Below are 13,793 nucleotides of genomic sequence, written 5' to 3'. Positions count from 1 at the left end.
TCGTGTTCCAGAGGGCGTCGTCGGACGAGCCAAATGCCTCGGTGTTCCGTTGCCTTTGTTCTCATTAGCCGGGCCCTTGACTCCGAGGACGGCATATCATCCCATCTCCAACGAACCAGGTCCTGGCTGCGTCTATATCACACTTATGCCTCAACCTGAACGAGGTATACAGTGTCGTTGTGGGCCCCACGCTCTATTACTATTATGCTGATGCCTGGTTTCTGCCTAAAGTGTTTGCTAGGTATTATATTGCAACTACTATGGAGCCTCAGCTTGCGGCACCCTGATCGTCCACTGGGTATGCCGCGTGCTTTACATTAGCCATCTATTTCTGGATGCTGCCAAGGAGGAAATGGCCTGACACTGCGGTGCAATTCAGGCCGAGGTAGCGCCAAGCATGCACAGCCACACCCCAGCATGCAACGCCGGGCATGTGCTTGGAGACCCTGAAATGTACAAACTACATCATCATTAGCATTGATGCGGGAATTAGATGCACCAACTTTGCTGGCTATCGCAAGATTGCTAGAGTAGTTGCATGTGTACTATCTAGGTAGTTGGGAACGGGGCGTAACCCCGCTTCAGTGTCAACTACAGAAAGCGGGAGATACAGCTTGCAAGGCTCCTCACGAAACGAAACATCTTCAACTCCATCCCTGTGCTTCTCATCTCACAACCGCGACTATTATCAATCATGGGCCTTGTTGACTGGTTGAACTACCTAGGAGAGTTTGGCGAGTGGGCAGCCGGGCGAAAGCCGGTAAAGAAGAATGACGACGCTCTTCGTTTTGGGATACTAGGGGCCGCCGCGATTGCGTATGTTTGGTTTACCGTCTTAACTTCTAAGTTTAGTTTGATTGTCTTCGGGAGCTAATCCCAAGGGTGAAACAGTCCACAGGCTTTGATCATTCAAGCACGTTCCCATGCCGACGTCATTGTAGTTGCGGTTGCAGCAAGGGACAGGAAAAAAGCAGAGGCTTATGCGAAACGATGGGATGTCCCCATTGTCCACGACAGCTACGAAGGTTTGTTGGCTTCTACGGGGCATGCCTTGATAGTAGTCGAGCAACCTGTGTGCATGTGAGCACACTCACTAACACATCACAGCACTGATCAATGACCCATCGATTGACTGCATATACAACCCATTGCCCAATGGTCTACACTACAAATGGACGCTTGCCGCGCTCAAAGCTGGAAAACACGTGCTGCTCGAAAAGCCGTCAGTCTCCAACGCGCAAGAAGCACGCTCACTCTTTCACCACCCACTGTTCAATGCCCCAAACGCACCAGTGCTTGTCGAAGCAAGCCACTACCGCTTCCATCCCGCATGGCACGTCTTTCTCGCTCAATTTGACAAGAATTTGGTCGAGAGTGTAGATGCTAGCGCTGGAGTGCCCGCAGGTGCTTTCCCTAACACCGACATCAGGTTCGATTATAATCTTGCTGGTGGTACTGCCATGGACTTGGGACACTACACGCTGTCTTCAGTACGAGGCGTATTCGGCACTGAACCCGTACAAGTTGACTCTGCAACGCCTCGTCTTATACATCAGCCGTTCGATCAGCGATGTGACCAAGCCATGAAGGCTACCTACACCTTTCCCAATGGTGGAAAAGGACACATGTTCGCAGATTTAGGCAAGAGGGGTGGATACTGGTTCCCATGGCTAACATCCAACTGGCCCAATTTTCAAGGCCTGCTGTCTACATCGACCGTCCGCTTGCGACCAGAGAAGCTCGAAGCTCAAGATGGGGTTGATAGGTCTAGTCAGAAGACGGTCATCTTCTGGAACTTCATGGGTCCACATGTATGGCACCGCATCGATGTCACAACTACGATCAAATTCCTCGATCCCAAGACCGGCCAAATCCTCAAACAAGAACAGACTACAGACAAGTTGAAAGCATACACATGGCCTGAAGGCATGGGTGGAGAGAACAAAGGTCAGGGCTGGTGGGCTACGTATCGATACCAGCTTGAAGAATTCGTGAACAAGATCAAGAGGAGGGAGGGAAGTGGCGCTTGGGTGACAGGCGAGGAGAGTATCAAGCAAATGGAAGCCACGGATCGGACATACGAGAAGGCCGGCATGCTCATCCGACCGACGAGCGAGGCTCTCGAGTGAAGGATATGAGTTTTCTGTAGTCACCTCGGCTTAGATAGTGATACATACGGCTTCCATGTGTGAGAGAATTAGATGTTCCAAGCTGTCAATCCTTTCACGGGTACGAGAAAATGTATGCCAATCGGCGTTACTGATCTGACATTGACGGTTGACCATCGGCCGGCCTTACGCACTGACTATCCCCCCACTCCACGCCAAAGATAAGCTAGCAGCTAGTCTGAGAAAAGAAAGTAGGTAGAAACATGTTCACAGGAGCAGCAGTAGAGTCCAAAAAACTATAGCAGTGTAGTAAACACCCCCGTATCCCACATCTCAATCCCACTTCAACAATGTCTGCAAAAAAGGACCCCCAGACACCAACACATCTAAATTCCCCGCCCCCAACTACATCCCGTCCCTCGTCCGCCGTGTTACCCAGATAACACCTCGTAAGCAATACGCAGCCCGTCATCATCACACCCACTTAAAACCAACCAAGCTTCCCCAAGCTTAACCAAGCTTTGTACCCAACTGCCTCTTTCTGCCTAGCGCTCCTGCACCTGCCCCGCTTTCGCAACCTGAACTAGTAAATGCGCGAGCTTGCTCTGCTCCGAGGTGTGAGCTGGGGACGGGTTAAGGAGGTATACGAAGGTCCTTGATTCTCTTTTTCTTTTCTCTGTTCTTGGTTGAAGTTTCAAATAATTTCAAGATGAAGGGTCTAATTGCGTTGATTGGTGGACTGGCGGTTGTGGCGGAGGCTGTCCTGCAGCCGAGGTGGATGAGCAGCAAGAGGGCGGCGGAGGGGTATGCGCCGCATACGATTGATATGCCGGTATGTTTTTCTTTTGGTTCCTCTTGTTCAAGGTTTGTTGATGATGTTCTGTGGGGTTGTACCTGATTCAAGGCAGATTGATCATTTTCCTGAGAGCTGTCGCTATGTTCCGCATACGAATGATACGTTTAAGCAGCGGTACTGTAAGTCCTCATCCCACTGGAGCCCCGACAATTAGGACCTTTGAACTGATCGTTGAGTATTTAGTCTTTGATTCGTCGTACTACAAGCCTGGAGGCCCGGTTTTTCTCTACATTGGTGGAGAGACGAGTGGAGAATCGAGATTCCCGAACTTGCAGACTGGAAGTAAGTCTTGAATGCATTTTTGTCTGGGAAAGATGACTAACGAGTTGGAATAGTCATTCAGATATTGATGGAAAAGTTTAGTGGCCTGGGTGTAATTCTTGAGAATCGGTATTATGGAGAGAGCTATCCGTTTAATACTAGTACGACGGATGAGTTAAGGTTCTTGACTACGGAGCAGAGTAGGTTATACAAAAACTTCTTGCCAACGAAACTAACTAACAGATAACAGCAATTGCTGATAACGCCTACTTCAGGGAATATGCCACGTTCCCTGGTGTCAATGCTACCCTCAGCGGACCCGACGTTCCATGGATAATGTACGGTGGTTCGCTCGCTGGTGCACAAACCGCATTTACCATGAAGACTTATAATGGCAAGTTTGCCGGTGGCATTGGCAGCAGTGCCACTGTTCAAGCACTCCTCGAATACCCAACCTGGTACAACCCGATCATGAAGTATGGACCCGCGGACTGTGTCTCCCTTATTGTCGATATTATCAACAAAATCGACAACCTCATCTGGGACGACAACAAAGAAGGCATCCAAGCCGTAAAAGAAGTCTTCGGTCTTGGGGACCTCTCCAGCCTAGGCGACTTCGCCATGACCATCGCCTTCCCCATCGGCGGCCCAATGAATTACCCCACAAACACCTGGCAAGAGCTCAACTGGTCCCCTCTCTACGGCCACAACGACTTCTGGAACTTTTGCAGTAACGTCACAAACCCCAACCCACCCGCAAATATCAGCAGCATCGACACATCCCTCTCCAAATACACAAACGGCGACCCCTGGACCGGCCTCGGCAACTACGCAAACTACATCAAGCAAATCTTCCTACCCCTATGTACCACCGGCCGCATCAACTCCACAGATCCCGGCTGCTTCAGCACCCAAAACCAAACCTTCTACGCTGACCCCACAAACGGCGCCGCTCGCTCCTACCTCTACTCCACATGCGCGGAATCCGGTGGCTACCAAGTTGCCCCCGTAATGGGTCCCTCGCTTATCTCGCGCGTCCTGAAAATCCCTTACACCCAACAATGGTGTACCTGGGCCTTTCCCGACGGCCAATTCAACAGCGTTCCTGCTACGCCGTCTCTGCACTACTACAACAAGTACGGCGGGTGGGACCTACAAGCCGAGAACCTGGCGCTCATTGACGGGAACACGGATGTGTGGCTTGATTTGTGCTATCATTCCAACTTTGCGTCTAGTCCGAGGATTAGTAGTGATGAGTATCCGAGTTATTTGATTGCGGGTGCGGGGCATCATTGGGATAGCTATGGGATTAAGGATGTAGCTGCGGAGCCAGCGTATATTCGTGAGGCGCATTATTGGGAGATGAGGATTGTAAATCGGTTCTTGGAGTTTTGGAGAGAGAAAAAGGGGTAATGTGGGGGTGGGTTTGAGGGATATGTGAAGGGAGGTAGTGGAGCTTAGATCTGAGGTAAGATAGAATAAAATTGATAATACATTTTGATACTCGGCTTATTACATCTGCTTCTGGTTATCCATAATTGATTGATCGAGTGATACAAGATATCTGTGTAATCGCTGTGAGAAAATGCTTATACTACTTGTGCAGATGTTTATATAAGACGAGAAAATTTTTTGCGCCTGGTCTTGGTTCTTTATTGAATACGAAAATGAAATCTATAGGGGAACACCATGAATACAAGATTGAGAGAAAGAGTTGCCTAAATCAGTAGATCTCAATCATCTCCGTCTGCTCCCTAATGGGCCTCGGGATGCTGCATACGCCGTTCATATGCTTCTTTCTCTCCACCCAATGATCTAGGTCCTGAGTCGCCCCTAATAAACAAATACCCACTATCCGATGTTGTTGCGGACCGGTTGGGCGGAGAATAAAGGGCATTCGGGCGCCATCTATGGCAAAAATTTCGTCGTCCATCTGCGGAACCCGGTCGGTGTAGCCGTCGCTAAAGTGGGTTGAGAATAGTTTGCTATTTGCAAGTGATTTCCTGAGAGCGACGGAGGGTTCCACTTCTTCCGTCTCAGTACTCTGACTTCTGTCATTTCGATCTGCGTTTATTCAAAGCCCAATTGACCCTTTTCGCTGAATATAATCATATAAGGATAGTCTACATGTTTCAGGATATCTCTCACGCACGCTTTGCAACCATTCTTCTGCATCCTGGTAGGTCGTTCCTTCGCTACAAGGACACGTCCCGTCAACGCTATCGAGATAATGTGCCCGTACACGAAAGCGTAGACGTGGATCATTGCCAGTTGATGTGGCCTCCTAATAGAGCATAAGTTCTTCTCGTACTTGACTGCTTGTTCACATTCAGAAAACAATGTGATATTGAAGTCTGCGGTTGCGCGCCAGGGGCCGTTGCTGTCTCCTAGAAATTGGACTATTGGAGGAAAACGAAGAGGGCACCGAGTATGAAAGACGTGTTTCTCTGTCCGATTCAGGTAACATTCAATCGTCTTAGTTGTTAGGCTGGCGGGGTCGTTGTAGTCGTCCATGTAAGATAGAATATCGAGGTTCCGCTGTGTTGCGATGATTGCCACCATTACGTTCGAGAATACCACTTCAAGACTCATTGAGTAGTCTACAGGTATGAGTGACTTTGATTGAGCTTTCATAAGGCTTAGAACTGCAAAGACCCGATCACGAGGGTCGGTGGCATTGCCATGTATGCTGGTGCGCAAACAATCAATAACCCCTGCCTCCTCAATTGGACCTGATGACCATGCAAGAAGGGCGGTTTGCGCTCAGCCTACAAAGATGAGCCATGCGGTCAATAATGTGAGCGGTTACTTGGAGGACTTGATCGTGCACAAGCAGAAATACCACTCGCGCCAATGCCACTTCTTGAATAACCCATACCCTTGAAAAATATCGCAACGAAAAAAAGTGTTCTAGGGTGTTGTAGAGACAACTCTTGTCAAGTGCAGCAATGTCTTTCTCGTCGCCCAACCGGCGGAACAATTGGTCGTAGTCTACCGATTTGGTCCCGTGCGAGGTATCAGGAATACAGACACGAACACTCCGAGCTTTGGAGTAAATGAGGTCCATAAACCCAACCTGATGACTGCGCTCACTCGTGTTCTTTTGGTCGATACCTATTTGGCAAGTTGGAGTCAGCCGAAATTCGTACTACGGTCTCTGGCTACCACTTACATATTGCATCAATCCAAAGTGTTCGTTTTCCCCATCGTCTGTTTTGACGAAGAACGGAATGGCAGTTGGGAGTGATGAGGATGGAGCCACCATGTACACACTGAACAACTTTGGAGAGAGACGCGTCTCCAGCTTTAGTTGCCCAAGTGTAGGATACTGCATCGTATACTGGATCGTCGTCCAGATTGACATGTCTGATCTCACATCGAAGGGAATCTTCCCAGGCGCCCGGGAGAAGGATGATAAGGCGAACTTGGCGACCGCATTTGTAGTCAAGCAAAGTATACTTGTAGCAACCGTCTGCCAGGCAGATAGCCTTGTCCGAGAACGAGACTTCGAATTCCGTCGTACCACAACTCAAGCAAAGCCTGACGCCGTCGAATCGACATACATCCGTGTGTTTACATGCGACTCCAGACATTTTGGGATAGAGCCCTCTTTCGATGGTTGCATGAATGTAAAAGTTGTTGTTAGTTTGGCCCTTGCGAGAGTTGTGTTGAATGGATGCAAAGCAGCAGGCGCGGTTGCAGGTTTTAATGGTGGCATGGGCTATGCATCTTGGTGACTGTGCTGACCAATCGGCAATCGGCAATCATGGAAAGGCTGAAGGCTGATGCTGAAGTCCAAGGAGAACTAGCATCAATAAATCTTAATTGTCTGCGTACCCAATGGATCCATGTGGCGAAATGGCTCAAAATCCCATCGCTGCTCGAGCCCCGTCCCTGATGTGGCCCAACAATCCAAATGTGACAAGGCAAAGAGGTAGCAATTTCCAACAATTATATAGCCCCATGCATCCATACGTTCGTGATTAAGGCTCTTAAACCTTCTGAGAATCAGCGGGACTGTGCAGCCATCAATGGCCCAAACTGTGTCGCCCTCCTGAAAGTCGTGACTCGATATCGCAGGAAGAATGCCGGCCCGGAAGATGTACTTGTCTTTTCCCATCTTATTGAGTTCGAGACAAAACTGCTGTAGACTGGTCCAGTAGAGCTTGTCGGGGCTTTGGTGCTGTGCAGAGATGGGGCGAGCGTACGAAGGATCGAATAGCCACTGATATTGTAAAGGCCATACTTGTGAGTCGAATTTCGATCCGAGATTCTTGTCAATCAGAGCCATTAACCCGCGGCTAAAATCTTGAGCATCTTGCCATGTTGGCCTGTGAGAATTCACTTGTCTCGTCGTACCATCGATGGTCGCGAGACAATGAGCCCTAGCTGTTACGAATGGACTCGAAAAGCTATCAACGGGCCAATTCGAGGGGATATGAACCGCTGCTCCCCAGTCTAGCTTGGTGAGCTCCGCAGCACGAGTTTCGCTGCCAGATAGCTTTTCCAAGGATCTCCAGGGGCCGATCTTAGGTTGTTGAAATTGAGAGTGCAGCGTGTTGTCACCGCGATGCTCGGTCCAATCCGGAACCCACGTAGGTAGTCTATTCGCTGCATGTCTGCTCCCAAGGGATAACGATGCATATGCCAAAACTTCGAGATCCTCCTGGCAGATGATAATGGCGGCGGCCGTGCGTGTTAGAACCTCTTCCACACTTTGAGAGTAGTCGATCGCAATCAGATTCTGTAGGCGTTCCCCAACTAAACCCAAAAGCCCGTACACTTTATCTCTGGGATCTTTGGAACGACAACCCCGTGTCATGTATAACAATGTGAGGAGATCTCTTGTGGGAGCACTGACCAGCGGATCCCAAGCTAGCGGACCAGGGACTTGCAAACCATAGGCCCTGGCTCTTCCTCGTATACGGCACATTAGGCTCGCGTCCATTTGGCACGTGGCATCGCCAGTAACCATTACTACCTTCTGTGCCAATGCAACCTCCTGAATCACCCACACCCTTGAAACCCATCTCTTTGAAAAAAGCCTTTTGAGAGCCGATTGGCGTCGCTCGCTGTCTAACCATAAGCTCTGAGAAGCAAAGCCTAGGTCTTCTTCTCCAAGGTACACCAACACCTGAGAAGCGCTTGAGTAGATCTTTGCTATGAGCTCGACATGATGGTTTCGTTCTTGTGTATTGGCTTGATCGATGCAAATGGCATCAATCCACAGCATCCTTTCGTTTGATGCGAGTCTCAGCCTGCGTAGTGCAGAGGCACAGTTTGAGGTTACTAGAAGATCCGCCGTTTGCTCCTCCCCGATGTAAGCACATGAGATCCGCTGTGATAGGCTATCATCTCCCTCTTCGGATGCCCATGAGTACGAAACAGCTTCATACTCGATGTCGGCGTCGATGTTGGAATGAAGAAGGTCGCATCGAACCGGTTCGTGCCACTCGCCTGGATAAAGACACAAGAGGCGAAAGTCCTCGCCATCCGCGTGATTCAGCGGCCGATATCGAAACTGGTTGTAGCCTTGCGGTGATAAAAATCGTGTTTTTTCGTTTGGGTGCATGTCGGCGCGCTCTGCTGGTTGCGCGAGCTATCTGTTGTTTTGACTGAGGGAGATCTTTAGTCGAGGTGTGAGCGGATGCGGATCTTCCCAAATCGGGTTCGTGTAGTGAGCCATACCCAAGTAAAGTCACCGAAGTTGAGCCGAGCCACATTGCGTGTACAAGACATAGGTCAATCTTAGAATCTAAAAATACCCAATCCAAGGTTACGGTGTTCATTCAGTGCATGTGCCTGAATACATGACGGAATAAGAACAATGCTCCGAGGGGGACCTGCAGATTCAATGGACGCGTGGCTGTGGCGGGCTGGTGATGACGCAAGGTTTATGCGAACTCGCCCTAACGGAATGACTATCTCGGTCATATCGAACCCGTAGATTACCGACTGCTGGATGTTGACGTCTTCAAAGAAATGAAGCAATCGACACAATGGTCCTGAGAGACCTCAACGACGTCACAGTGTTTTGCCTGCTATCTCTGATGTAGCACGCGCTTACAGCTGTATCATCTGCTCGGGCAGAGTATAGCAAGTACCCAACTAGACTGAAGCATAGAGGGAATAACGGATAAGCGCTTATTATATAACATGAATATTTATCCAAGCAGTAATCGCTTCCTCTGACGACTGTGGCCAGGTACTCGGGTGTATAATAGTACTTGCACCTCAACAGATCCGACTACATGGCCGAAGACATAAAAAAATGATGTATGTATACAGATGAGTTAGATGCTCTACTTAAGAAACCTCCTTTCTGGTCAACCTTCGTTCGTATGGGAAAGTCTACCGAAAGCAGTTGGTACTATTGACGATGACTAAGCGGATCCTGCCTCACGCGCTCTCCCAGCGGCCCCACACTCCCGAATGCTCCCGTCCGCATCCTACAACTATCACATCCAAAGTCGAACGAGTTGCGAATAAGCATTATTAATCATAAGCATGCAATGAATAATCTGATTGGGTCTCGATTCGGCCCAGAAGATGCGTCGCCCACCAGATGCCCATTACAGCTTCACGATACCCTCCATACACGATGATACGACGCTCGACTGCCGCCTATACCACCCCGATGTCCTACTTAAGCCGAAAGACTCGAGTGAAATCGTACAATGGAAGAGAAGGGGCATCGTCATGGCACATCCGTATGCTTCAATGGGTGGCAGCTACGATGATCGGGTAGTGGGTATCGTGGTAGAGGAGTTTCTACACGCTGGGTGGATGGTGGGCACGTTCAACTTCAGGTATGCGTCTGTAAGAGGCTTTGACACAATAATAGCAAACTCATAGCTATTAGAGGTGCAAACACGTCTAAAGGACGTACCAGCTGGTCCGGAAGACCTGAGCTGGACGATTACAATTCCTTCGCTGCATTCTTCATGCATTACATGTCCTACATCCAGCCGCATCTTACAAAGACTCCCGGTGTCGCTTTCACGCCCAAACAGTCGCCAATACCACCTGAAATGCGAGAAGCAGCGCAGACACAACCGGATACTTGTCCTGTAGTCGTGTTAGGAGGGTACTCATATGGCTCCCTCATTCTCAAGAACCTACCGCCTGTACCTACCATACTACAACCCTTCTCTGCCCCGTTGGCGGGCTCTGCGGCCGACGAGATAATTCTTCGTGCGCGCAAGTTGGCAGCCCAGAGCAATCTGGATTGGATAAACCTCGCTCGAGATGAGACCCGAGCGAGGAAGAGCAGCTCAGGTCACGATCTGACCAGTCCAGTCATGATTGGTGGAGAAGAAACCAGCCCACATAAAAGGAGAAGCAGCAGGGACGTCAAGAGAAACCTTGAGGGAGGTACGCGTCTAGAGATACGAACGCGGCTGAGAAGCCTTAGTCACAGGCGGCACGACCACAATGAAGCAATATCAACACCAGATACGAAGAGTGTGTCCATCACCATGCCTAACATTCGTTATATTCTCATCTCGCCGTTGACACCGCCTGTATCTACTGTGGTGGCACCAGCATTGGGTTACAAAATTTGGAGTAAATCTAGGGAAGATTATCAGGAGGTCATTGCGAAGCATGCATGCCTTGCTATTTATGGAGACCAGGATATATTTTCCTCGGCAAAGAAGATCCGAGACTGGTCCGATCAACTCAAGGCAGCGCCTACGTCACGATTTACCAGCGTCGAGGTTGCTGGCGCAGGGCACTTTTGGGCCGAACCAGACGTCGAAGTCAGATTGAGGTCGGCGTTGGAAGAGTGGGAACACGATATACGGTAGCATCTGCTTGAGTATATATAGCATTATATCTCCTACCAGGTCCTGGATACCAGCTTTGCATAGTCCACTTGTATTTTGCATACCTCTATACTGTCACGGTATACTTGACTTCATTCCCAGGCTGACGTGGATAAAACTCCAAAGTGAACGTCGTGCTCTGCCCCGCCGCCCTAACAGCATCAAGAGCAGCAGCCTTGATCAAGACGCCCTGTGCCGTCCAATCCCACTGGTTGCTATACGTCATACGACCTTGCTGTAGTGGTCCCAGATATTGTGTCCAGTCATCTACCAAAAACGTGCCATCAGCCTTCGTCGCCTTTACAGCAGCTGGTCGGTTCAACCCAGACCAAGTCAGCGGGAGGAGGAGATCCTGGCCTGTTGCTGGTAAGGATCCAGAGATGCTAGCTAGCGTCGGCGTAGTAAATTGAACGACATCAACCTGGAGAGCCGCACCACGGTTAAAAGTCAAGGTCAAGTTCGCCAGACTACCCGTTCCAGCCGCCGGTGTGAGGATCAACTGCAAGTACGCAGCCGAGAAAGTGATACTCTCGCCTTGCAAGGAAAAGTCCTTGCCGCTAGCCAACTGCTTGCTTCCCTTGCTAATCTTACTCAACTTATTCCCGTTGAAGGAAAAGGGCAGCGTCACACTCGCAACTGCATCGTTCTTGCGGTGGAAGATATACGCTGAAGTCTGCTGCGTCGTTACCGAGCCATCCGTCGTGCTCTGCGGTAACGCGTTGGGGATGCCCTGGAAAGCATTGCGGTAGATGTCTATGGACACCTGGTCGCGCCAGGTATGCTTCGCGCGGTCTAGGAAGTCGTTTCCGTTATCCCAGAGGATGGTGGAAGTGTTGTACTTTGCGGCAGTGCGAACGAAGAAGTCAAAGTAACGCCATCGCGCTGCTGTCTCTGTGGCGACTGGCGAAACAGCCCATTCACCGATCATGAGGGGAATATCAGTAAAGTTTCCGCGTACGGCGGCGATGTCAGCTTCGAGGCTGGCTTTATCTGCGTCGGAGCCCCATGTTGTTTTTCCCCAGGCTTGGAAGACGTAGTCGTCTAGTCCACATTAGCAATGAACCAACACTTTTAAAGTAAGAGAATGGAGACTTACAAGGCGAATAATAATGATACTGAATCCCCCACGGATTCTTCCACTTGGAATCCGGTCTCTTAAACCATTGACTCGTCTTAACCCCATCCTCACCCGCACCCACAAGCGTAACAACCCTCTTCGAATTGAATCCCCCTGCCTCATTAATCGCCTTCAAAAAGATTTCATTCAGCCGATTAACCTCCGCTCCATGCTCAGCCGTCGTCCCCGGAATCTCATTGATAGGCTCAAACGCTACCTTCTCACTCTTACACGCCAGCTTCGCCCCGATCTGGCTCCACAGCTTTCCCAGTCTCTCCTCCACAGCCGTCACATTCGTACCAGATGCCGTCAAATCCGCCCACGTCCAGCTGTCGTGGTGCACATTTACAATGGCGTATAGGTCGCGGGATGTCACCATGTCGACGACATCGGAGACGCGCTGCAGCCAGACAGGATCGACGGTCCAGTCAGGGGACTGCGAGGTAAAGTGGTAGGCCCACGTAACGGGGATACGGATTCCCTTGAAACCGGCGCGTTTGGCGTCGTCGAAAGTGGCGGCTACGACGGGTGGATTGTTCCAGCTGCCTTCTGTTTCTACGGCGTCGAGTGTGTTCCCGACGTTCCAGCCCGGGTTTATGCGCGAGAAGAATGTACCGGCGGAGATGGAGGTGAATTTCGAGGAGGATGGGCAGGTTATGCTAGTTGTGTTTGCTGTTAGGGCGGGTTAGTGGATAGGGAGTTGGTGTGGTAGTGTGTAGGAGGGAGGGATGAAATACATTGAGCAGAGGCAAGAATGCTGTTAAGCAGCAATGCTGCACTTGTGCGAGAGACCTTCATTGCAATTTTTTTTGGTCTTCAATTGATCTGGTAACTCCCTGAACTTTTTCTATATCTTGGGAGTCGGCCAAGATATACATTTCTACCTACTGTATTACATACCCAAAACGCCCCCTTGCCCCTCAGTGTTGAAATCCTCCATATAGCTCTCACACCCACTCGTATGTCCTATCCCCGAAGTTTTAACAGCCTCGCCTGGCAACCGAGTTCTAGTCCCCAGAAAGACGGCTCCTTATAGTTTAGCGCGATCGTCAAGCTTTCACAGCCATACCTATGCTTAGAGTGCATACCCGCTGTATTCCCTGGATTTGCGAGTGCGGAGACCCACGTATAGAATACTTCTGGAAGGTGGGTGCATACGAAGCGCTGTTGATTGGTTTAAAGAGAACAAGTGATGTCCAAGGTTTAATGTTCGTCCAATATATCGTCAATCCTGCCGCCCCATATTCAATATGCAGGTCCACAGCCGGCCCTAATATCCAGATTAGCCAGGGTGAACCTGTATTTCCACCAAGGAATGATGATGCGACTGTCTTTACTACAGTACTAGCACAGCATGAGTGTCTGCAGTTTATGAAAACTACACGTAAAGGCGCTGGAATTTGCAAAAAAATAAATAGTATACAAGCATCTCGTTTCCAAACTGCTTCCAGGAAGCAATTACAAAGGTTCTAGAAGTTCCACAGACTTATGGAAAAGCAATAAACACAATCACCAGGCACGTGGATGTGACGAACAAGATGGTAACTACCAAATTTACACAAGGTTAGATATAAACATACACACATCCGACAAAACGTCGAATGTACTGATAACACACGAATAGA

At 49.7% G+C, this 13,793-nt stretch overlaps 5 protein-coding genes across 5 annotated transcripts; 3 read left to right on the top strand and 2 right to left on the bottom strand.

Moving 5' to 3' along the window:
- Nucleotides 1-694: 694 nt before the first annotated feature.
- Nucleotides 695-2,129, top strand: PtrM4_041640 (oxidoreductase domain containing protein; the record flags this gene model as incomplete). The annotated part of the gene is made up of 3 exons (XM_001937516.1): nt 695-816; nt 892-1,025; nt 1,108-2,129. 3 exons carry the CDS (start codon nt 695-697, stop codon nt 2,127-2,129), a joined length of 1,278 nt encoding a protein of 425 aa, XP_001937551.1.
- A 688-nt stretch (nt 2,130-2,817) lies between these two features.
- PtrM4_041630 (Peptidase-S28 multi-domain protein) lies at nt 2,818-4,638 on the top strand (the record flags this gene model as incomplete). The annotated part of the gene is made up of 5 exons (XM_066104426.1): nt 2,818-2,940; nt 3,017-3,083; nt 3,148-3,246; nt 3,300-3,425; nt 3,476-4,638. 5 exons carry the CDS (start codon nt 2,818-2,820, stop codon nt 4,636-4,638), a joined length of 1,578 nt encoding a protein of 525 aa, XP_065958990.1.
- Nucleotides 4,639-7,036: 2,398 nt separating this feature from the next.
- Nucleotides 7,037-7,516, bottom strand: PtrM4_041620 (uncharacterized protein; the record flags this gene model as incomplete). Its single annotated transcript, XM_066104425.1, has 1 exon — nt 7,037-7,516. One exon carries the CDS (start codon nt 7,514-7,516, stop codon nt 7,037-7,039), a length of 480 nt encoding a protein of 159 aa, XP_065958989.1.
- A 2,258-nt stretch (nt 7,517-9,774) lies between these two features.
- Nucleotides 9,775-11,033, top strand: PtrM4_041610 (uncharacterized protein; the record flags this gene model as incomplete). Its single annotated transcript, XM_001937519.2, has 2 exons — nt 9,775-10,034; nt 10,088-11,033. The coding sequence occupies 2 exons, from the start codon at nt 9,775-9,777 to the stop codon at nt 11,031-11,033; spliced, it is 1,206 nt and encodes a 401-aa protein (XP_001937554.1).
- Nucleotides 11,034-11,118: 85 nt separating this feature from the next.
- On the bottom strand, nt 11,119-12,966 carry PtrM4_041600 (BglC, Endoglucanase; the record flags this gene model as incomplete). Its single annotated transcript, XM_001937520.1, has 3 exons — nt 11,119-12,092; nt 12,148-12,840; nt 12,906-12,966. The coding sequence occupies 3 exons, from the start codon at nt 12,964-12,966 to the stop codon at nt 11,119-11,121; spliced, it is 1,728 nt and encodes a 575-aa protein (XP_001937555.1).
- Nucleotides 12,967-13,793: the final 827 nt, after the last annotated feature.

The sequence above is a fragment of the Pyrenophora tritici-repentis genome, chromosome 10 (assembly GCF_003171515.1).
Source record: "Pyrenophora tritici-repentis strain M4 chromosome 10, whole genome shotgun sequence".
In the NCBI taxonomy this organism is placed as follows: domain Eukaryota; kingdom Fungi; phylum Ascomycota; class Dothideomycetes; order Pleosporales; family Pleosporaceae; genus Pyrenophora; species Pyrenophora tritici-repentis.
This window is presented reverse-complemented; position numbering and strand designations above follow the sequence as displayed.